Here is a 25,922-nt window from a genome sequence, read left to right on the forward strand (position 1 = left end):
TTTACGAAGCAAATTATTATTTAACCTAGGTACCATCAGCCAAATATGTGGTCTATGATAATAGTTTGCATGTCATAAAACAATAATGACAATAGACGTAGGTCTGTCAACTTTAAAGTTCGACTTTAGCGACATATTCATTTCATAGGAACTTGTTCAAAAATTGATAGACCACTTATTTGGCTGATGGTACATGTATGTATGTATGTAAACTCTTTATTGTACAAAAGAAAAGAAACAAAACACAATTGACAAACTTTGGGATACATGTCTTTTTATGACTTTACCAACGCTTTGAACACACATTTAATTTTGGCGGAAAGTATTTTTTGTATAATATGTAAACTTAAGCAGCCAGAAAGCATCTTTTTACTGTTAATTGAAAATGAATCTGTCAGAAAGTGTTTTATTTTTTATTTTTATTAAACTTGCGTCACAGAATAACATATTGTTTAATGTGTCAATTACCCTATTAGGCACACACAGCTGTGTAAATTATAGTCTACTAAAGATATTCCCAGTATGTTCATGTCTATATCTCTACGGCAATGGAATAAGGTAGGTCTATACTTCGTTTATTTTAACATTATAAAAAAGGGTAAACAATCTTGACAACTCATTGTTTTAAAAAGCGCTTTTTAAAAAAATGTATGACGAGTACATATGAAACCAAAATTAAGTATATGCCTATAATGTCCTTACTATCAATAGGTACGTACCTACCTATTTGTGGTGACTTTATTTTACATAAGTGTCTTACAATCAAAAGACAGAAGATCGTTTAGCTTTTTTCTAATTCTAAAATAAACGACGTTTAAGTAGAGATAAGTCTTCTTGGATTTAACTTTTCCCTCCTGTTTCGGTTCAAGGGAAATATAAATTTGTTAATAGAAATATAAGATTTGAAAATTTATGACACTAGGATTCCGTTGTTCGTGTTTTTTAATTTTAATCTTTAATATTCTCGATAATAACACTTAGGGCCTTTTTCATCATACATTGATAAATTTTATCTGACATAAATGTAATGCTTTTATTCTGATTATTCACAAAAACAAGCAAAGACGGCACCACACATAAAATTTATCCATGAGTGGTAAAACAGGCTTTTAGTCTGATAACATCTACACCTTTACATACACACACACAAACCCCCCCTTACATACACACACACAAACCCCCCCACCTAACCTCTCCTGGTGAGATAGAGATACACTTTTGGCCTCATCTGCACTTAACATCAGGTGAGATAGGGGTCAACCAAAAAAACCTAGAATTTACGAGAAGCGGTTATTATTTCACGACACAAAAAAGCGTTTCTCCTGAAATCTATAAAAACTGAATTATTAGGGTTTGGTATGACACGCCTTTATGTTTGTTTCTTGTATCATAACAACATTGCGTCGGCCTAATTCGTTCACCTGCTAAGTCCACTTTTGGGCGAAAACTACTTTTCATACTTGCCAGAAAGTGCACACCATTCTCTACCGTTTTAATTTTTTAAATACCGTTAAATTTTTAATGTGACAGACATCTGTGATGCGGTCTGTTTCGTTTGTCCGAATAAAGAAAGACAGTATCACAAATTATCCGCTACATCATAAAGTTAAACTTTTTAGTTACATTTTTAAACTTAGATTGCAGGAACAAATTAGAAGTCTGAATGCCCACATATTTATTTAGTTAATTTAACGCGGTTAAAATTTATTTATAACATACATAATTTAAAACATAATGTTTTTAACTTTAGTGATTTTCACTTATATTTACTAACACACTCGGGGGGACTTATCACGCTAAACAAATGAGTACTTATTTGTATAAAATCAGCGTTAGTAGCAAATCTAACAGAAGCGTTTTCATTTCAGATATAAAATATGGCCAAATGTCTAAATCTGCTTTTGCTTGTAGCAGTGTCACAAGTTTGTGATGCGTACAAGATATTGGTGATATTTCCCTTGCCGGGGCGAAGTCACAATAATCTTGGGCAAGGCATTGTACGACACCTGCTAGAGGCAGGACACGAGGTAAGCAAAATGTTTCACTTGATTGGAAAGAGTATAGGGTGACGGCACCAATCATGGACATGTTAAGCATAAAGTATGTACCTAGGTACCCAGTAATGGACAGCAAGGATTTATGCCTTATAGATCATCATTACTGAACTTTACAAGTCATGATCATCAGTTATCTGAACATTGCAGTTGCAGGTGGTAGGACCTTGTACAAGGTCCGCCCGGATTGCTACCACCATCTTGCTCGCTAATCCTACCGTGAAGCAGCAGTGCTTGCACTGTTGTGTTTCGGCGTGGAGAGTAAGACAGCCGGTGAAATAACTGGCACTTGAGGTATCCCATCTTAGGCCTCTAGGTTGGCAACGCATCCGCAATACCCCTGGTGTTGCAGATGTTTATGGGCGGTGGTGATCTCTTACCACCAGGAGACCCACTTGCTCGTTTGCCATCCAGTCAAATAAAAAAAAATAAAAAAAAACATTAATATTGGTTTTAAACAAAAACCGGCCAGGGGGATGGGACTAGTGGGATAGACGGAAGTACATTATATCTATACAACATTAGACATTACCAAAAAACGGCAAAAAAAACAAGTTTGTGTAGGAGCCCCCCTTAAATATTTATTTTATTTTAATTTAATTATTTATTTTTAAAGTGATTATACAAGTAAAAACCTGCTTTCAATTAAAAACCCGCCTACAAATCGGTCCACCCGTTTAAGAGCTACGGTGCCACAGACAAACCCACACACACAGACACACATAGCGGTCAAACTTATAACACCCCTCTTTTTTCGTCGGGGGTTGAAAAGGTACGCACGCGCAGCAAGCACATTTCATTATGTATGATTTTAATTTGGTCGATTCGCAATGCAACATTGTATCATGTTTCACTGATATTATTTTTTGAATGTTACATTTCAGGTTACATACGTCACACCGTTCCCAACAAATAAAACCACATCAAAATACCATGAAGTTGATCTCAGTGACATGCTAAAAAAATTTACTGATTTTGGCGAGTACCTAAATTATATATTTTATTTATACTCGTACCTAGTAGTTTTATTATTACACGCTGTCAAAAAAGGAGTTTAAAGTTTTATTTTAAGATACTTAATATTTACCCGTGTGGTGTCGGGTTAGAATTACACCTCTCCATTTCTTCCGTGGATGTCGTAAGAGGCGACTGAGGATATAGGTTAAGGTACACCGTAGGCGACAGGCTAGCAACCTGTCACTATTGTACTGTTTTTGTCAAACTTAAAACCTAAAATTGCTAAAAGTGGGTCCGAAGCGGTAACGTTTCGTGTGCTCTGCCTACCCCATTTGGGAATACAGGCGTGATGTTTGTGTAATATTTATAATCTTGACGCTAATGTTGCTTGTGCATTTTAATTTAATTGTCTATGGCACTTGTAAGTAATTCGATAGTGTGTGTAAATTTCTCAATTCACGCTGTGCCCGCATGGAAACTATAGCTCAAGGTCACCCTGATAGGAAGCCTGCGGTCAAACAGTGGCATTGAAATAGGCAAGATGATGATAATGTAATTTTCAATTAAAAAAATATTTCAGAAAAGAAATTTGCGTTAAAAAAAATATTGGACAAAGAAGTTGCTGTCGACTTGGCCGGCGCTTTTACAGGATTCGTGACAATGACGACGATGTCCATGAAAAATTATAACCTTCAAAACTTTCTTAGCGATACTACGCAGAATTTCGATGCTGTTATTGTCGAATGGCTTTTCAGCGATGTCTACGCTGGGTAAGTCTGTAACAAGGCTGATCAAGCCTTGTCGATTGTTAACCTCTTCCATTTCATGTTTTGGTTCGTTTTAAAAATTCAATTCAAATTTCGATTTTTAAATATCCACTGTACTTTCAAATTCAGCACTTTGTTTTTATGTCAAAATTCATTCTACGATCAGCAGCCGTACTATAAGGACGTGCTAAATATTTTTATTATTTTGTCATCAACACCTGTTCGATCATAATATCATAACAGTTTCATAGTGCAGTTAAGTATTTAATGTTTTATAACCCATTTCATCACACATTTTTGTATCCTGCTCTACTTAACTCTCTAAAGGATCTTGAAGGCAATTGTGTGCCTTCTATCTTACCTTTAAAATATACATCCTTGAACATCATCTCCTGTTTTACTTCTCTACATATCCTCATCAACGGTCACTCACATCGTGACAAGTCAAAAACATCGGAGGACAAAATATTTCTTGAATTGTGGGCATACAAGTTTGTGCAGGTTATTTCTCAAGATGTTTTTTTCCATCGCAAAGCTTTGAGGTAAATTTAAAACGTAATTTCGCACATGAATTCTTAAAAACTCAGAGGTGTGAGCCCGGGTTTTGAACCCACGATCCTCTGATTGAGGGGCCATAGGTAGACTAGACCATCACTCGGCCTACATAACTACAGAAAATTAATTATCATCACGATTATACTTATAAGGGCTTTAATTTAATTTATTTGAGATTCAAAATCTGTAGCGAAATTATTCTTAATACTGTACAGTACCTACATAAGTTATTTTAAAAGAAACGAAAGGTTTGAAGTTTTATGTAAGTTATCGATTGAGATACTTACAAAAGGTCAAATAAAATAACTTTTTGTTAAAAAATCATTTTTGATACCAGCTTTTTTTTGTTGACTGTACTTGCATTGTCATCCATACTACGTTTCTGTATGTCAAGTTGATGCCATTAACCGTTGTGGAGTTCCGTTCTACGGAGACGCGATCCAGGCTAACAACATTACAAGTCAATCCGAGCAGTGGAAGTACGTCAAATTTAACTTGCAAGATTTGACCCGCACATACCATACATACTATACCATTGCAAGTTAAATAAAAGCTTATAAAAAGTGTGCAAGAGTGCGAAATCAACTTATAAGTACTGATTTCTTCCAGATATGCTGCGGTGTTCAACTGCCCTCTAATCTGGCTTTCATCAATTGAACCCCACGGCTTGGTCTTAAAGTTGGTCCACGAGTCGTCCAATCCAGCGTTCAATTCTGACGCTCTGACCACTGCAGTCCCTCCGTTTTCATTCGTTGAACGAGGTATAAGTCTACTGAGACAGCTCGGCATCAACGCTGTGAAATTTTTGTAAGTATAGGGACTCCCATACAACAAAAGCGCATCGGACACGCCCGAAATAGGGTTCCGTATCCGTAGCCATTACGAAAAAATGAAGTAAGTAATATTTTTCTAAGGATTTCGTATTTTGTACGGAATATTCCAAGTTTAGGTACGTTTCTGGCTGGACCACCAGGATGTCACGACCAGATTATTGTAATGTCACATAAATATGCTAAATTTCAAGTCATTTCGACCCCCTTACAAGAGGGTCAAATTCAACTTGTACGAGTATGTGATAAAATGCAAGTTTAATAAAAGCCTGAAAAGAAAAAACTATTTTTTAAACTATTTTGCAGCTACTTTGATTCATTCGAAAAGAAGCTTTACGAAGAGTTTTTTGGACCCAAAATCGCGAAAAGGGGTCGCGCTGTGCCAGCTTACGAAGATGTTGTATTTAATAGCTCATTTCTGCTCACCAACTCTTACCCCGCAGTGAGTCAGCCTATCAGTATGCCCCCCAATACTAAAGAAATTGGAGGCTATCACATTGATCCAAATCCTAAACCATTACCAGCGGTAAGTTCTATCAATAAGTTGACATTTGTAATTCGAACCTTAGTTTAGACTGAGCTACAAAGCTAAATCTCACCTGAGGTACGATCACAAGATTAATTTTATTTAACTAATTTACTTGATGCTAATTTGCTTGATCGCGGTCAGAATCAGGGGCATGGCTGCACGCCGCCTGCCCCTCAATTAGGCACTTTGCTCGATGGTGACTCGTTGCGTGTGTCAGTGGCTCTCCGCCTGGGCTGCGATGTATGTCAACCACATTTATGTATCTGCGGTACCATGGTGGGGGCTGACGGTCATCACGCGTTGAGTTGCCTTCGATGTGCTAGTAGGCACCCGCGTCACCATGCTCTCAACGGTATCGTCCAGAGAGCCCTCAGATCGGCTGGCGTTCCACGGACGGCAAACGACCCGATGGCTTGACGTTGGTGCCAAGAGAAGGGTGGGCGGTGTTTGGTGTGTGACGCTACGTGTATAAGCCCGCCACCCATCTCAGCACTATACGCGCGGCGGGAGCGGTGGCAGAATCTCAGGCGGCAATGAAAACATCAAACTATTAAGTCGCCATTTTAGACACCCACGGGTCCATCATATTCCTAAACCGTGCAGTGCACGGCACAGACCGTCTGAGGATAGTGTTTAGCCTTTTTACGTTATTTTCTTATGTACGATACTGTCAAAGATTTAAAACTAATAAAACACATCAAAAAAGCAATTTGTACTGTCATTTCCTCGGTCAACAAAATTTAGATTATTTAAACATTAAACATGGTCAATCGACCAGGATTTTAAGAATTGTGAACAACAGTGGCCTATGAAAAGAAGAGAGAGTAATATTTGCAATGAAATACATATAATCAAAATATTGAAGTTCAAGACAAACGGGTTGACATTTGACATCTAACATTCTTCGAAATTCTGAAATTGGAATTCCTGAAAAAACACGTAAGTTCCGATACAAAATTACGTAAACTGATTTTGCTGAGATTATTCTGGTATACTATTAAAAATGGCATCAATACAAAATTATATAAAAATTCAAGTGGACTTATTACAAAAAGTAGAAAAGGGTCATATCAACTTTAAAAAGTCGCCTAAAGAAAGACTAACTGTAGGCTATTGCCAAGGTCGTTTGGAGGCGTTGGAAGCGTATTGGACGGACTTCAAAAGTACACACGAGAAGTTGATACTAAATGCCACTGAGGAAGATACAAAATCATCGGTGTACTTTACTGAGAATGTCTTTGAGTCACTTGAAGAGAGGTACTATATATACAAAGGTGATCTCAAAAATGTACTTCAGATATTAAATACAAAACATACCGATCAGCCACAACCACAACCGAATAAGTCATCGTCATCATGTAACGAGCTTAAATTGCCCCAAATTCAAATACCATCTTTCAGCGGTAACTACGCCGAATGGCAAGCATTCCACGACTTATTTACGGCGCTCATAGACACAAACACGTCACTTCAAAACGTGCAAAAGCTGCATTACCTTAAAGCCAGCTTAAAGGGAGATGCAGAAGTTTTGTTGCGGCAGTTTTCGATCACAGAGGACAACTATGACGAAGCTTGGTCGGTACTTAAGAGGCGGTATGACAACAAAAGGTACATAGCAAATACGATTTTTAAGAAATTCTTTGGTCAGAAAACGTTAGTGCATGAATCAGCCGCGGGCTTAAAACAGCTTCTGGATACATCTGTTGAATGCATGAATGCACTTAAACTTCTGGGATTGCCTACAATACATTGGGATGCAATTGTCAACTATGTCATCGTATCGAAATTAGACACCGATAGTCACAAACATTGGGAACAGCAGATCAGTGAAGATGAAATGAAACAACTGCCGAGTTTTAAACATTTGCAATCATTTCTAGAGACAAGATTCCAGACTTTAGAAATGGTGGAACCAGTATACAAATGTCAAAAACAATTTAACTCGAAAACATTTCACGTAACAACTAATGACATCAATAGAATATTAAAATGTGCATTTTGTAAGGAAAGTCACTACATCTTCAATTGTAAGCAATTCAGCAATCAATCAGTGGAAGACAGATACAATTTCGTGAAGAACAATGGATTATGTTTCAATTGCCTCATCCCAAATCACAAGATATTTCATTGCAAGCAAAAAACCTCATGTCAAGTATGTGGGAGGCGGCATCATTCGCTTCTGCATAGATATTCACAACAAACCGTGGATAAGGAAGAAAACAAGACAGTACAAACAAACAAAGAAGTAATGAAGGTAGTAGCACACGTAAGGTCAAGTGAAGAAGAGGAAGAAAGCCACAATATTTTGTTGGCAACAGCACTGGTGGGCATTAAGTCAAGATCAGGAGAGATTCATGTCTGCCGTGCCTTACTTGACCAAGGATCCGAAGCCTCATTTGTCACGGCGCAGTTGGCCGAGTTGTTGAACTTGGACATAACGGCTATCAGCGGGACGGTTTCCGGATTAGGTGATGGTAACAACGTGTGCATTAAACAAATGGTGGGTTTACAAATCATGTCAAGGTATGAGACTGATTTCTCTGTAAAGGTAAATGCTTATGTATTAAAGTCATTAACACGTAGATTACCTTCTAGGGAAATAAAAGGCTGTCTTTGGCCTCAACTTGATAATATGAAGTTAGCGGACCCCACTTTTAACAAACCGGGATTGATTGATATCCTTCTCGGAGCTGATGTTTTCTGCAAAATCATAGACTCAGGTTTCATGAGAGGGCCGGGTGACGTAGTCGCTCAGCATACACACTTGGGTTGGATTTTGTCAGGAAATACTAACACGAATTCTATTAATTCACAGCAATATATCACAAGTTTTCATATTACCAGGGATGTGCAAGAGGATAACAATCTTTTAAAGAAGTTCTGGGAAATAGAAACTGATTTTTTTACAAACAAGAAAACTTGGTTAACTTCTTCCTTGGAAGAAGAAAAGTGTGAAGAAGTGTACAAGAAAACAACAACAAGAGATGATACTGGAAGACATATTGTACCTTTAAAACAAAATATTGAAGACACTGTAAAGTTATGTAGAGACACTAAACAACAAGCTGTATTAAGATTTAAACAACTAAAAAGGAAGTTCAACAAAAATGAGAAGTTGAAGAATGAATACAATAAAGTTATACACGAGAATCTAGAGTTGCACTATTTAAAGAATGTTGAAGACGAAAAGCAAGAGTGGAGAACACCCAATATAGTCAAGGTGTATTGTCAAGTCAAGATGGCAGAAAAACATACTGATTTAAAGCGTTTAGTACGGAGAGAAGAACCTTCGAAAAAAAATGGAAACTTATAAATTACTTACCGTCACATTTGGGACTACATCAGCAGTACCTTACCAAACCGCACTTAATCAGCTAGACAATAATAAAGCAAAAACATATTTTCGCGAAACGCCGGTGGTGAAGACTTGTTTCTATACGGGCGATCTGATGGCAAGATATGAAGTCAAAACTGAAACAAAAACACTCCGTCACGAGATTAACAGTATGTTAAAGGCGGGGGGGTTTGTGATGCAAAAATGGTCGAGCAACTCAGAGTCGTTAGTCGAGTTTCTTCAAGGCGGTAGAGTACTCCAGGAACCTGAAAACAAAACAGAGATGAAATTAGACAAGGTTATGAAGATATTAGAATTCATGTGGGATAGAAAAGAAGATATATTCAAAATAACAGTCAACTTACCAGAATCAAAGACACCTGTAACGAAAAGGTTGATTATATCAGAAGTAGCCAGTCTGTTCGATCCTTTTGGTTGGTTGGCACCAATAGTCATTACGGCTAAGGTGATGATACAAAGACTATGGCTTTGCAGTCTTGGATGGGACGATGAACTTCCAATAGACTTAGTAGAAGAATGGATGACATACCGAAGAGAACTGCTTGAAGTACAAACCATTGAGATTCCAAGATGGATCAGGATGACGTCACAGTGTAAAGATGTTCAGCTACATGGGATTACAGATGCCTCTTCAGTGGTGTATGCGACTGTAGTCTATTTAAGAGTTGTAGATGAGAATGACATAGTTCATGTTACAAAGAACGCAGCTAAAACACAGCTTGCACCGCTGAAGCAACTGACTATTCTAAGAATGGAACTATGCGGTGCGGAGCTAGGAGCAAAGCTTCTGCGTGTTCTATCTGAGCTGCTGAACATTCTGATGAATAACATCTCCGCTAGGTCAGGCTCAATATTGTTTTTATATTGGTTGCATACAAAACCCAGTCGCTGGCAAGTTTTCGTTGGTAACCGAGTGTCAGAGATCATTCAACAAATAGACAACGATAGATGGCGGCACGTTCAATCAGCAGATAATCCTGTTAATTTTACCTCAAAACGTATAAAAGTGTGAAACAAAGCAAGTACGTAGGGATAATAATTAGTGTACCGGACTACAACGGTTAAAGAACAACTGCATATAATTTACAAGATAATTAATTTGTCATTAGGATGGAATTTGGCATCAAAAGGGACTTTTCATGCAAGGATGAATAAAACACAGAATGAAGAGATTTTTACAATCTTTACCTATAAGTAACAGATTTTATACTGCAAAGCTAAATATTATTATGGAAAAGTCATTCTAGTTGAGGTCAGCCTCAAATGTTCCAAGTGTTTATTACTTACCTAATTCAAATAGTATGCAAGACTTCTGGAAAGATGGAAATCAGTATATCTTAAACTACTAAGTACAGAAAAGATCTATCTAATGAGCATGAGGTAAATATCACTGAGCCAATGGTTAGTTTATGGTGGGCGGTTCACTACTCGTTATTCTGTAGTTCTTAAGATTTTAGTTAATTTACGGGTACTAACAACTAACAACATATATAAGCATTTACTGAAATGATTTAAGGGTGCATTTACCTACTGCATGTTATTGAAGATTAACAATGTAATGAAAGAAATAGGTTTATTATTTTATGTTTAAAGAAACAAATTAATTTGCTTTATGTTAGTTATGTTTTGACACGTGCATTAATTTAATTGAAAATTAACTTTAAGATACAGTCCATTTAGATCGAAAAACACTCATGTCATGTTCATAATATGAAGCAAATTAATATACAGGTTGATTTTATTTTAAGAGTATATTTATACACAATGTTATGTATGTCATGATTACTAAAGATTAAGATTAGAGTTATGTTTAAAGGGGAAATTAATGTAGTAAAGTAGATATACTTTGGTGGGCGGTATGTTTAGCCTTTTTACGTTATTTTCTTATGTACGATACTGTCAAAGATTTAAAACGAATAAAACACATCAAAAAAGCAATTTGTACTGTCATTTCCTCGGTCAACAAAATTTAGATTATTTAAACATTAAACAGATAGGGACAGCCTAATTGCCTTTGTGGGACTACTACGCTATCACTACGATCGTCTCTGAAGATAGGCAAAGGTATTGCTTTTTTTGAGACTCTGGCCACTAACTGTTACCTGTTCTACTGTTTTTCTGGTATTTTGTATGTTTTTTGACTAGTTACTGTTTTCATTAAAGGATCTCCAAAAACTTATGGATGAAGCGGAACATGGAGTCATATACTTTAGTATGGGAAGTAATGCGAAAAGTAAAGATTTTCCAGATGTGTTGAAACAAAATTTCTTAAGAGTTCTTGGTGATGTTAAGCAAACGGTGATATGGAAGTTTGAGGAAGACTTGCCAAATAGACCCAAGAACGTTCATATTGTGCAGTGGGCCCCACAAACAAGTATTCTAGGTAAGTTATTAGTTAAATTTAATATTTGATATGGATTTTTAACCTAAATGAACATTTGCTTCAGTAGTTTTCGTATCCCTGCGTTTCCCATAATTTCATTTCTTATTAATGTTGTCTGCCATAAAATATTTGAAATCATGTAGTTTACAGATTTTTCAAATGTATTCATGTAACAATACAAAAAATACTGTTTCTGAAACCAAACATTTTATTCTGAACCAAAATTGTGGATGGAACAATCCTTATCCTTACTAATACGAGCCTACCAATTCCCCTCGTGATTGTGATTCCCCTCGTGTTGCGGGTGTCCATGGGCGACGGTGATCGCTCTCCATCAGGTGACCCGTCTGCTCGTTTGCCCCCTCGTTTTATAAAAAAAAATACTAAAAATGTGAAAGTAACTCTGTCTGTCTGTCGGTCGGTTACCTTTTCACGCTTCAACCGCTAAACCGGTATGGAGATAGTTGGAGTCCCAAGGAAAGAATAAAGCTACTTTTTGTCCTATCCTTTTTATATATGTATACATAGTACCCGCGGGATAGTGATAAGCGAGTTCTACGCAAACGGCTAGTAAATAATAATTATATAACAATTATAATTTGCTTCGGTTGGAAGCGGCTTGCATCCACCATGAGCCTGTGGCATTAACCAGGTCATCGCTTCATCTAGTAACTAATGAAACGTGAGCACGAATCGACGTTCACCACCTATAGGTAAAGTCATGCACGATGACGCGTGCCGTGGTTCTTATTACAATGTCATTAGTGTCTAATTTTGACAAAACCACGCGTCTTCGTGGATGGCACTAGGTATAGCTAGATGATGAACGTCGATTCGTGGTCTCCATTCGAGAACTTCGGCTCCAAATGGAGTTCTTTGTCCAATAGTTCACGTCTTACGGCTAATATGATGATGATGAACGTAATTAATGGAACGATTTTGCATAAAATTTTGGCAAACGGTAGAGAATAGCAGTTAGATTTAAATTATCACTTACATTTCAGCTCATCCAAATTGCCGCTTATTTATAACACATGGTGGTCTTCTATCGACAACTGAAACCATTTTCTTCGGCGTGCCGACCATTGTCATGCCGTATGGCGCTGACCAACATGTAAACGCCATAAGAGCTGTGAAAAAAGGTTACGCACTGAGGGTTGACATGTCATATGAAATGGCTAGCGACATGAAACTCGCTGTGGATGAAATGCTTGGCAATCCCAAGTAAGTAAATATCATAAACAGGTATCTAAATGCGTCATCATCATGATCTTCTCTGGGCTATACAAGGTGTCATCTCTTTGACATCGTATACACTTTGAACTTCAAGCATTGTATGAAAAAAAATTGTCAACCACAATTAAGAAATTCTAAAACCATCTGGGGGGTGTTCAGTTAAACTAACTAAAACCACCGCTCATATTAACTGAAAGTTAAACCGAATAACTCGACGTCTTAAATAGAGTTTAGCTCAACATGTTTCGGGCTGATTCGTAGCCCTACCTCTAGGAGCAAAGCGACTCTGCGGCTGCTGCAACACGAAACTCGATATCATTTATGAGTGAGTCTATAGCGAACTTATAAATACGATAGTAACATATAATATCATTGAGTAAGTCTCACGGTAGTTTTATGTTCAAAACTTCCGCTAAAATATTCTTGATTAATTTTAAGATACAGTGAATAAGTGGCGACGGAGCACAGGTCTTTCAGATTAAAATGACTTAGGCTGCCGTTTCCACGAGTGCCCAGCGTGGATTGAGAACTGCACGTACTCATATACCCTTGATTGCTTCGGAGGTGTATACATGTTTCTCACGTTTCATGTGTATGATTTATAATGCAAATATAATTTCCCACATAATTTCTGAAGAACTCAGAGGTACAAGAACAGGTTCGAACGAACGATCCTCTGCTTGGATGAGCATAGGATAGGTTATACTACTAGACTTCTTCTTCCTTCTCCTTGACCGGTACCTAGTACTATTTACATGGAGTCGGTCAATCTCGTCCACATCCGGAATGGAATTCCGAGTGTATGTGGCGGCCCTAAAGCTTAATCTTCTTTAGGTACACAGAGAGGGTCAAGGCGCTGTCGAAGCTTTACCATGATCGCCTGGTACCTCCTGGCAAGGAGCTGGTCCACTGGGTGGAGCACGTGGTCAGAACAGGCGGCGCGCCGCATCTGCGCTCCCCGGCGCTCATGCTGCCCTGGTACCAGAAGATGTATCTCGATCTAGCTGCGGTGATTTTAATAGTTTTATACGTTCTAAAAAAGTTATTAAGTAAAGTTAAATCATTATTTAGTAAAAAGATTCAGAATGTTGATCAAAAGAAAGATAATTGAATAGACGAATATAAATTATTGAAATCAAATACACCGTGTTTTCTTTGTTTCAGTTAAGTTTAAGAGAAATATAAATAATAGGTAGGTTATTGTAATTACCAAAATTATACACCCATTGCAAAATTATATAGGTATATTTTTTACTTTTTACTTAAAATAACACATTTTGTTTTTTGTAAGTTATAATTTTAATACGTATTTGAACAAGTAAGTAGCTTTTTTGGCGTTCAATTTGTTTTTTGTGAGCATCATTTTCGGAAAAACCATCACCAAGAAGAATACGCCGCAATGCACTTGACCGAAAGTAATTTTTATTTAGTTTCACCTGTCCCGTTGTCTGTCTGTGTGTCTGTAGTCAAATCTTGCAAGTTATACTCGACCAACTTCCAGTAGTAGGATTGACTTGAAATTTGGCATACTTATTTAAATTGCATGACCAGTAGTCCGGCCAGGATCTTCTCTGCAGGACGTAATCTTCAACGGCATGGCATCGACTTGAAATTTGGTATGAAAATGTAGTTTGGGTGACAATGCAAAAAAAGTCGAAAAAATGTACAGTCAGCAAAAAAGCTTGTATTCAAAATATATTGTATTAAAATTATATAATCGTCTGGAATCATACCTGAAGTCTAATAACTTTCTTTACGAAAAGCAATACGGTTTTCGACCCAAATCTAACACGCTCTCAGCTACGATAGATCTTATAACCAAAATTAAAGTAAATATAGACCAAAAACGTGTAGCGCTAGGAGTATTTATAGATTTGAGGAAGGCATTCGACACTGTTAGCCACGAGTTATTGTTGAGAAAATTGAGTGGTTTGGGTATGTCTGGACTTACGTATCAAATTTTAGAGTCTTACCTCGCTAATCGCAGGCAAGTTGTTAAAATTGAGGAGTGTCAAAGTGGGCAGAGACACGTCACATGCTGCATTCCACAAGGATCGATCTTAGGACCGTTATTATTCAACATATACTTACATAAACAATATTCATGAGATAGGTCTTAAAGGAGATGTGACGTTATACGCTGATGATACTAGTCTATTTTACTTTGACTATTCGCTAAACAACGCAGTTATCGACGCACAGGCCGATCTAAACTCTCCAAATGAGTGGTTTCAATGCAATCTTTTAACAATAAATATTGAAAAACGAACTACTTAGATAATATTTGCCGAAAAAAATAAAACACTTCAAAGTTTTGAACCGCGAAAAATAAATAATCAGATAATTAACAAAGTAGATGCTAAGAAATATTTAGGTTTAACGTTAGATGATAAGTTAGCCTGGAAACCTCATTTAAAGAAAAAAAACGAAATTGACATCTTTAACGATCGGATCTTTACGAGGAATTGCCCGATGCCTACCTCAAAAAATACGTTACACTATCTATAATACTCTTGTTGAACTACACATCGACTACTTAATACAGGTTTGGGGCTACGCTGCAAAAACTAACCTCAAATCATTGCAAACTGCACAAAATAAACTATAAAAGTTTTATTTAATTATGATTTCCTAACTTCTACGAATGACATTTATAAAAGAACTAGATTACAATACATGCATATTGATATTTTTGATACGAAAAATTCTTAATAAAGACATACACACTCAAATTAATCTACAAAAAATAAGGTCCAGAGGATTAAATTAAGAAATACATGCATGCAATCTTGCGTATACCGAGAGCTAAATATGGAAAACGATGTATTTTGTACGAAGGCGCACAATTATACAATAAACTCAATAAACTTCCTAAAAATATTAAGGAAAATATAAACCGAAACATAGATGCACAGAAAAACCAGCAAAAGAGTCCAGCGCTGGGAATCGAACCCAGGTCCTCAGTATTCCGTGTTGCGTGCTATACCGCTACACCACCACTGGACAGGAGTACAGACAGGAATTTCTCCTATGCAACACATATCTCAGCTTGTTTGTTTCTTATTTAGTCACTTAAGCACTTTTGTATTTTCGATATGGATTTTGCGGGATGACCGTAAAAGTAAGAAAATTTGGAGTTGAAATAAAAAAAATACAAAAAGACACCAAAAACCAATCTTAAATATTAATGACCCAAAAAAAGCATTAACTTTCAAAAAATGATTAATTAAAACACCATAATAATATTCTAAACAAAATTAATTAGAAACAATATTATTATGTCCTCACTACCTCAAGTACACTCAGTACGGACTACCACATATAGTTTTAAATCATCAATGTATTTCCTCACCACCACCATAAGGTTTTTATGTTAGTAAGTTACGAGTATAAGAGTTATGAATGTTATGACGTGTGTTTTGGTATCGTGGTTTGTCAATTGCATTCACTTCGCAACAAATAATGTTGGAACTTAGCTTTTGTGATTCTTGGTGTATTTAATTTCTACCCTAATTTTTTTTTTCATTTTAGTATCGCGGCCGCCGCATGTTTTTGCGCTCGCAATTGTAATAATTGGATTATACGAGTACATTAGCATTCTCCGTTCCATCGTGAATCAAAGCATACATTAAGTATTATTAGCCGATAAGCAAATGTAACTGATAAAGATGATAAGATAAGAGATAAAATCAGACACTGGTCAATGACTTATCAACTAAAGATTATTAATTAAATCACTTTTTCGCGTCCGGGATAAAAAGTAGGCAATACTAATTAAAACATCTATAAAGATAAGTAACATTTATTTCATAATTAACATAATCAATTAGAGCTAACGTCATATATCGTCAAAATAATATACCATACATACATACATAATAAATTATAGCATGTTGGAAAAATACCAGCAGTCAGTCTTTTTTTTCCATAAATTCCAGACATTATTGACATTTTCAGTTTTGCTGGCAATTAGGTTGAATATGTTCTGGCATATTAGACTCGTACTGTCATGTCTCTAAACTTATCGGTGGAGAGTTCGGGATTTCCCGTAGGAATATCGGGATAAAAATTATCCTTTGTTTTATTCCCAAGATCCAGCTAAATATCTTTGAGATCCGTCTGGCCGTTTTGGAGTGAAAACAACAAGCACGCACACGCACTACGGATGTAAGTATGACCATCTATTGACTTTGAACCAAAATCTGGGGGCAAGCAGTGCCCCCGACAAGTCGAGCAAAACAAAAACAAAGCCACGGCCATACTTTTCTCGAAGTCATTCAGGCTATTTTCAACATGGATGGACGGATGGAGTATTCCCTCACATTGTTTGACAAAAGCACTAAGTATACAAACCTCGGCCAGAACAGGGATTGATGGATGAGTTTGGCGGAGACGGCCGAGTCGTAGACGAGGACTTCATGGCCTCTGCAGTAATGTACTAATATGAAAGATTCTTTACTTATTGAAAAAAAAAAGTTTTCAAACACTAATGTATTGCAAATAATATTTGAAACTAGAATACCTCGTTGAGTTTCTTGCCGGTTCTTTTCTACGGAGGTTTTATCCGAAACGTTGGTTGATTTTTGACATTTATAAGTGTTTACACTTGGTTTACACTGTAGTTTATGATATTTTGTTTTGTATTTTTTTATTGTGATAGGGAGGCAAACGAGCAAGAGGGTCATCTGATGGGAAATGAACACCCCGAAATTTCTTGAAAACCCCGATGTCAATAGTTACTCACTGCTGGCGGAAGTTGATGAATAATTAATTACAAATATTTTATTCGATAAGATAATTATTTTGGTAGTTGGCTAGTCACGGGTTAGATTATGTTGCGCTGTCACGGTGAACATTTGTTAAAAGTATATAAATAAGCATTATTTGTGGGTCAATTTTCAGTTTCAATTCTAAATTAGAAGAAAAAGGACCCCGTTTCTTGTAACATTGGTAAAAGTGAAAAAAAAATATTTGTGCTATAATTTGTGAGTAATTTTCTGTTTTAAAAAAAAGGTCGATAGTCTTTTCGCGAACATTTTATAAGGGCTGGCCGTATTTACAATGATCGATACCATTTCCACCCACCAGCCTGCGATTACATTATGTTTGTAATAATAAGACTACAACATAGAAAGAAATAAAATGACCACCAAAAATATTTCCGGACAGTAAGCTTTATTACCAATGTTAATTTAAGTTTCTTCGCTGTCTGTACTTGCATTGTAATCCAAACTACATTCCATACCAAATTTCGAATCAATGCCATTAATCGTTGAAGTGTTTTGTTCTGCGAGACGATCCTGGCCGGACCACTAGAATTTCACTATTAGATTATTGTATTGTCACCGGAATTGCCATAAGCATATACCAAATGTTAGCTGAAACGGATACTACAAAGTGGTAATTTCGAAGGACTTATAACACAATGATCGTAAAAATTACTGGTCAGCAAGAAACAAGACGAGCAAATAAAAAAATCGGCCAAGAGCGTGTCGGACACGCCCAAGATAGGGTTCCGTAGCCAATACGAAAAAATCAAGTAAGTACTTAATGTTTTTCTAAGGGTTTTGTATTGTGTACGGAATCTTCCAAGTTTAGGTATGTATATTTCATACCTTAGGCTGCTATTTACTCAACTAATAATAATTTCACAAGCAATCTTAGCCGTTATAATTTTCTTTGTAAATTTGATATATACTTACTACATTTTGTAGGGAAAATGTTTTGTATTTTATTTTATTTTTTCGCCAATTTTGCAATGTTTTCCTGACGAAGACAAATTCAAAAACACAAAAATCATAAAAAATATTCCAGCCGTTCTTGAGTTATATATAAATGGTGTACCTATAACTAACACGACTTTGTTTTATAGATAAAAATCCGTCCACTAGTTTGAGAGATATGCGGTAATAAAGAATATTAGGCATATATACCCCTCCTTCAGTCGGGTACAAATATGGATTTGGTACTTACTCATTTCAAATTCAAATGTGGTTACAATTTTATTTTGGTGCTGCTTTATATTTTTGGGTTGAAAATATTGGTTTGGTGTTATATCTGTGAAAAGAAGAATTTTGCTTCATTATTGAGATATTGGTTATCACCATTTATGATGTTTTTTGAAAAAAAAAACTCGCGTGGGTCGGTAAATTGGAGTGAGTGACCTCCTCTGACGTCAAGATTGTTGTAACTGTTTAAAGTTCGAAATGAATGTTATTCTGATTTCAGATACCAAAATGGCCAAATTCCTGCATCTACTTTTGCTTGCAGCATTGTCACAAATGTGTGACGCGTACAAAATTTTACTGTTTTTCCCTATGACTGGAAGAAGTCATAACATTCTTGGTCAGGGATACGTCAGGCATCTATTAGAGGCAGGACATGAGGTATACATACCTATAAAAGAGTAACTTGGCTGACTGATTGACTGACTGACTTACTATAGAGTTGCATTAAGAAGGTATTTTTCAAAATTACCCAGGTAGATATAATTCGGATTATTTCAACAAATAGCTGGGTTAATTTGATTGCATATCCCTGTAAATATTTTTCAGCATCTTTTTAATTTTGGTTTAAAAAACAGCCGTGGTAGCGTAATGATTTGATCTATGGCCTCTTAAGCTCTTAAGCTTTAGGTCAATAATATGAAACAGAACAGCGTCCTTGATGTGCCGTGTGCGTGACAGCGCCAACTGCCTCGTGCGTATGGTGTTGGAGTCTCCTGCTTGCGTTTTTTGGAAACACTGGGACTCAGTACATATGGAATCCAGAGGCTCTGTATATAACCTAATGTAAATCTAGAGTTAACTAACATAGAATAAGGTACTGTAAACTAACACTTATGGACATGGTCTGAATTAAATGTTTTGAATTTGAATTAAGCAGAGGAGCGTGAATTCAAACCCAAGCTCGCACCTCTGAGATTTTCGAAGTTCATGAGCAAAATTTCCATTTGAAATTTACCACGAGCTTTATGGTGTAGTAAAACCCGTGAAGCAATTCAATGGTGTGTGTGAAGTTCCCAATCTGCACTGAGCTCGTGTGGGAACTACGGCACAAGCCCTCTCATTCTAAAAAGCCCAGCAGTAGGACGTGTATTGGCTGGATGGATGGATGTTTGGCTTATCTTTCCATACATTGATCGATGTTCAAAGAGTACCACGTCAAAGGCTGATTTTACTTGGAACCGAAACTTTCGATGAAAAAACTTAACACGAGTATTTGGTCAAACTACTCAAAGACTCCGAAAGATTTGAAGACATCCTTCTAATTTTAGCTGAACAAGCGGCTGTAGCAGTTTGAAAATTTCAAAATTTGCCAACGCCGAGGCTTTATTAAATGTTACTGTTACAGGTCACATACGTAACTCCTTACCCCACGAATAAAACTACTGCAAAATATCACGAAATTGATCTCAGTATAAACGTAGCAAAATTTGATGGTAACTTATCTTTCTTAGACACGCATTATAATTTCTCAGTTATTAATAAAAAGTAGATTATATTTAGTCGTTTTTCAGATATTATGTATACAATACAACAAATATTGGATAAAGAAGCCGTACTTGACATTACTGGTTTAATCCCAAAACTTCATGAAACGATAACGATGTCAGTAAATACTGAAAACTTTCAAAAGTTCCTTAGCGACACAACGCAAAATTTCGATGTCGTCATAGCAGAATGGCTGTTCAGCGATGTATACGCTGGGTAAGATCTTCTTTATACAAGTTGAATTATTAATGATGTGAATGATGATCTGTATAATATTTACAACATCAAATTTTTTTTTTTTTTATACGACTGGATGGCAAACGAGCAAGTGGGTCTCCTGATGGTAAGAGATCACCACGGCCCATAAACATCTGCAACACCAGGGGTATTGCAGACGCGTTGCCAACCTAGAGGCCTAAGATGGGATACCTCACGTGCCAGTAATTTCACCGGCTGTCTTACTCTCCACGCCGAAACACAACAATGCAAGCACTGCTGCTTCACGGCAGGATTAGCGAGCAAGATGGTGGTAGCAATCCGGGCGGACCTTGCACAAGGTCCTACCACCTGTAAATGACCAAAACTGTATGTTTTTTACAATTATTCAATCGTATACAGTATAGCTTATTGATAGAAATGTGATGTCACTTGATAGCACGGATATCAGGATATCTGAGTGCAGTTTATCTTAATTCTAAAATAAATGGAATATCTGTCTTGCACCTCCGCCAAGTAGTGAGGCCAAGTCGTGCGAAACAGCTACGTTTGAGTTGGAAAAAAATGATTTTTCATGCAATTTAACCCGCCCTCCCTCCACATCATGGTGTGTGGAAGAAGCCGGGATAACCGTATCTGTTTGCGTTGGCTTATGGAAAATTTTAAATTGATGTTTATTATGCACTTTTGAAATAGTTAAATCTAAGAAATTTACAATACAATACAATACAATACAATACAATACAATACAATAACTCTATTGCACTCCAATACAGTAAACAGTACAGAAAACACAAGTATATACATAGAGATTTTCTAAGGTAAGCAATAGGCGGCCTTATCGCTTCAGAGCGATCTCTTCCAGGCAACCTTTACAATGGACAGAAATAAGGAATACATTTAAGCAGGTGGTGCAATTTACAGTAGATTAGAGCTGTATCAACAATACATAAAACTAACACATACAATACACATACACAACAAATCTAAACAGATAGACAGGATAGATCCTACCATAACAACATATAAATAAGCTAAGTATAACATTCATAACTACCTGTCTATTGTGTATTTAGCGCATTTATCTGTTCTAATTCCTTCTTAAATTTAATATTCGGGTGTTTATTGTTAAGATCGTTAATAAACACCCGAATATTAAATTTAAGAAGGAATTAGAACAGAACAATTCGCTAAATTTCTTAGATTAACTATTTCAAAAGTGCAGTTCCAATCCAACATCTATAGAAATAAAGTAAATTAGTATTACCTGCAATGTGCCGTACCTCGAAATGATTCATAAATATATCAGCCATTAATGGACTAAGAGGGGAATCCATAGCCAGGCTATCACACTGTAAGTAATATTGTCCGTCAAATTTAAAATAATTTTGTACCATGCAAATTGTTGTCAAAGCCATTATCTCTTCAACCTCACCTGGATGTAGTCTTTGTCTTTCTAAGTGACCTTTAAGGATGTGTAATGTTTCAGAATAAGGAACATTAGTCAATAAACTATCAACATCCAGAGAAAGTAATGTCGCATTATGTGAGACGTTGACGTCTCTAATTCTTTCTATTAAGTCTAAACTATTTCTCAAACAAAACGCGGGGTTAAATGATGTTTTTTCTCGAATAATTTAATTTAATTTTTTAACTAATTCATAGGCTGGTGCACCTATATAATATGAAACAACTGGATGAATAGGAATATTGTCTTTGTGAATTTTTGGAAGACCATAAAGAATCAGAGCACGTGGATTCATAGGTATAACACTATTTTTTTGCCAATCTGTTTCAAAGACATACAAAGAATTTATAACAATAGTTTTAAGGTCTTTGTGAAAACCCATCGTTGGGTCCTTACGCAAGACCGAAGAACCATCACCTTGAATAACATCTACTACTTTACCAATATACTCATTTTTGTTTAAAATGACTACACAATTGACTTTATCTGCCTTTGAAATGATCAAATTATTGTCAAGCACTTTTTGTTGAACTGCTCGCAACAACAACGCATCTCGATAACCTGAACTACCCCCAACAAAAAACATTTTTTTCCAACTCAAACGTAGCTGTTTCGCACGACTTGGCCTCACTACTTGGCGGAGGAGCAAGACAGATATTCCATTTATTTTAACATACAATACAAATGTACTTCTTAGTAGTAGGAAGTAATAAATATAAATGTACTTCTTAGTAGTAAGAAGTACATTTATATTTATTTCGCAGTGTTGCACCCGAGCTATGCATATGAAACTTGGATATTATGTAGATTAGATGTTGATGCGTATTTGAGAAAAAAAATGGTGATAGTACCTACCTCGAGCCGAAAATGTTATACAGGATGTTTCTTTTTTTATTTTGTAAGGGGCCCATATTTTTTTAAGGATAGTTATTGGTCGCAAATATATTTTTGCAAAATTTTAAATCCGTCGGTTGCATAATTTAATAGAAGCCTGAGCTTGAGCTTGAGGTGCCGGGTTCGATTCCCGTGTCGGGGCAGATATTTGTATGAAAAATACGAATGTTTGTTCTCGGCTCTTTGGTGTTTAATATGTATTTAAAGTAAGTATGTATGTATGTAGCACCTACGTGCTACTTACATGCAAGGTACTACTCGTATTTACGTAACGCTTAAGTACTGCAAGCAAAATATTACAAATAACCTAACCAACAAAAAGTTGGAAAACCCCGACTTCAAAGTTCAATATCTCAAAAACGGCTGAACCAATTTTGATAAAACATGCCTACGAACCATTGCTAGAAAACCTGCTTTCAAATAAACAAATCGCATTCAAATCGGTTCACCCGTTTAAGAGCTATGGTGCCACAGACAGACCCACACACACACAGAGACACATAGCGGTCAAACTTATTCTTATTATTATTGCTATATCCTTAAAAGGAATTGTTTGACTATAGTTTCAAACTCAAAACTTTGGGGGAAAATTTTCAAGGGCTGTCCTGCTATACCCTTTCATTCAATCTAAATGTATCGTATTCAATAACATTTTTAGTCTATTTGTTACTTCTTTGACCTTCAGATTAGCTGCGGTGTACAACTGTCCGTTTATCTGGTCATCTTCTATCGAGCCTCACTGGCTGGTACTTAGACTGATTCACGAGTCCTCCGACCCAGCCTTCAACCCAGATATTTTTACTACGACATCACCTCCGTTTTCATTTGTTGATCGGGCTGGTAGCTTATTTCGGCAGATTGCCATGAAGGCTGTAAAATATTTGTAAGTAGCGTACAATCACTACGTACACTGAATCTAAATGCCGTGTTTTCACTAATCTTTACTAAATTTTTAACGCCGACAGCTATTTGGATGGGTTTGAGCAAAAGATATACAAAGATTATTTTGGACCAGCAGTTGCTAAAAGGGGACGTGTTCTGCCAAATTACTACGAGACCGTGTTTAATGCCTCATTTATGTTGGCCAATTCTCACCCGGCACTATCTCAACCAATCAGCATGCCCCCGAACGTAAAAGAGATTGGAGGATATCATATCAACCCTGAAGTTAAACCTCTTCCAGCAGTAAGTATTAACGTTAAGTTTATCTATCTTCCTTTAATCATACAGAAAAATTAAAGTGCAATTGTAAATGATCTTATAGTTCAAAGGCAAAATAAAGAAGTAAGTATGGATTGTAGTTAGTCCATGGAGTTAAGTAGTACTAGGTTATTATTGCCATGGTATATATCAAATACCGAAACGAATATTATTACCGTATTAGGATCGTAGTAGGCGAGAATGAGAATTAATAATTGGAATTGAATTTCAGGACCTACAAAAACTTATGGATGAAGCGCAGCATGGCGTTATATACTTCAGCATGGGAAGTAATGTTAAAAGCAAAGATTTTCCAGAATCTTTAAAACAAGACTTGTTTAGGGTCCTTGGTGAATTTAAACAAACGGTTATTTGGAAATTTGAAGAAGACTTGCCGAACAAGCCAAAGAATATTCACGTTGTGCAATGGGCACCACAGCAAAGCATTCTTGGTAGGATCTTTTTTTACCTGACATTGTACTGAGCAAGAGTAACGCAAATTCATTTTATGCTTTTTCTCTTCTAGCCCATCGAAATTGCCGCCTTTTCATCACTCATGGAGGTCTTCTTTCTACAACTGAAACCATTTTCTTTGGGGTACCAACTATAGTTATACCGTACGGAGCTGACCAACATCTCAATGCTCTCAGAGCGGTGAAAAAGGGCTACGCTCTTATGGTTGAATTGTCGTACGAAATACCAAGAGAAATTAAAGTTGCGGTCGATGAAATGATGAACAATCCCAAGTGAGTTTTGCTAGAGAGCTCGCACAATAAGCAAGAAACAAAAAGTAAACAAAAAGAAAATGTATTAGGCCAAGGGTCGGCATCATTTTATACGTACTAGTACTACATTTGCAAAATCTCCCTGCTGAAAAAAGTCTTCTACTAAGAATTTCATTTCAGTATTATTCTATTTTGCTTACATTTCTTTTTAAATTTTGCAAATATAGAACTGTTGCAATAATAGAACTGGTGTGGGATATTGGGATATATTAAAACGCCGAATGTGGCTTGCGATTCGCAGGCTGTCGCCCCCTGTGTTAGGCGACAGCGGTTCTCATAGTAATCGGTACTTACACTTCCACTTCCTCTTCGTACTTAGGCACTTACACTAGCTCTTTCTCCTTCGTGAATAGAAATACAAAAGAGCTTGAAGTAAGAGCTATTATATCATGTTTTAGATACACGGAGAGAGTTAAGGAGCTTTCGAAGCTTTACCATGATCGCCTGGTACCTCCTGGCAAGGAGCTGGTCCACTGGGTGGAGCACGTGGTCAGAACAGGCGGCGCGCTGCATCTGCGCTCCCCGGCGCTCATGCTTCCCTGGTACCAGAAGATGTATCTCGACTTAACTGCAGTGATTGTTTTGATTTTATATGTTTTAAAAAAGTTGTTTAATAAAGGGAAATCTTTGATTTACACAAGGACGCAATCGAACAAAGTGAAAACCAACTAAGTAAACTAAGTCATGCTGCTGTGATATTAAACGTAGCTACTACATTTTTATATTATTGTAATGTTACTCGTATCTAACTTAATATTTTCTTTTTTCTTGTATATTTTTTTTTTCTATTTTTCCCTGGCCACTTTTGCTATTGCGTAAAATTTTATGATTTTATGGACTTATTTATCTTGGCTGCCATTTAGTTTTCTACAAACAATCTGCTACAAAAATCTTAGAACAAAATAGGGTTTGTTATAAAAATCGTTAGATTCATTTTTTTTTATTTTGTATATTAGAAGCTAAATATTGACGAGGCGTGCTGTGCTATGATAATGGTTAATCAGTATGGATTTTATTGCTTTGAAAATTGTGAATAAAGCATACCCCGCCTACTTTTATTTCTACTGTATTTGTACCTTGGTTCATATTTCTATAATATAGTATAGTATAGTATCCCTTATAGTATAATATAGTATAGTATAGTAGGTAAACAAGGAAAGAATTTTATATTGGTATACTATGTTTCTAGGGCAGACGAAA

The 25,922-nt window shown here is 36.4% G+C and overlaps 1 protein-coding gene across 1 annotated transcript; it reads left to right on the forward strand.

The window, feature by feature from the left end:
* The first annotated feature begins 538 nt into the window (after window positions 1–538).
* Window positions 539–25,444, forward strand: LOC141439375 (uncharacterized). The gene is made up of 17 exons (XM_074103658.1): window positions 539–558; window positions 1,869–2,027; window positions 2,939–3,032; window positions 3,592–3,781; window positions 4,943–5,140; window positions 5,470–5,689; window positions 11,211–11,430; window positions 12,435–12,654; window positions 13,501–13,775; window positions 18,895–19,052; window positions 20,020–20,107; window positions 20,186–20,375; window positions 23,423–23,620; window positions 23,703–23,922; window positions 24,170–24,389; window positions 24,464–24,683; window positions 25,121–25,444. The coding sequence occupies exons 2-17, from the start codon at window positions 1,878–1,880 to the stop codon at window positions 25,392–25,394; spliced, it is 3,135 nt and encodes a 1,044-aa protein (XP_073959759.1). The 5' UTR covers window positions 539–558; window positions 1,869–1,877; the 3' UTR covers window positions 25,395–25,444.
* The last annotated feature ends 478 nt before the right edge of the window (window positions 25,445–25,922 follow it).

This window comes from Choristoneura fumiferana, chromosome 20, assembly GCF_025370935.1.
Source record: "Choristoneura fumiferana chromosome 20, NRCan_CFum_1, whole genome shotgun sequence".
Lineage (NCBI taxonomy): Eukaryota > Metazoa > Arthropoda > Insecta > Lepidoptera > Tortricidae > Choristoneura > Choristoneura fumiferana.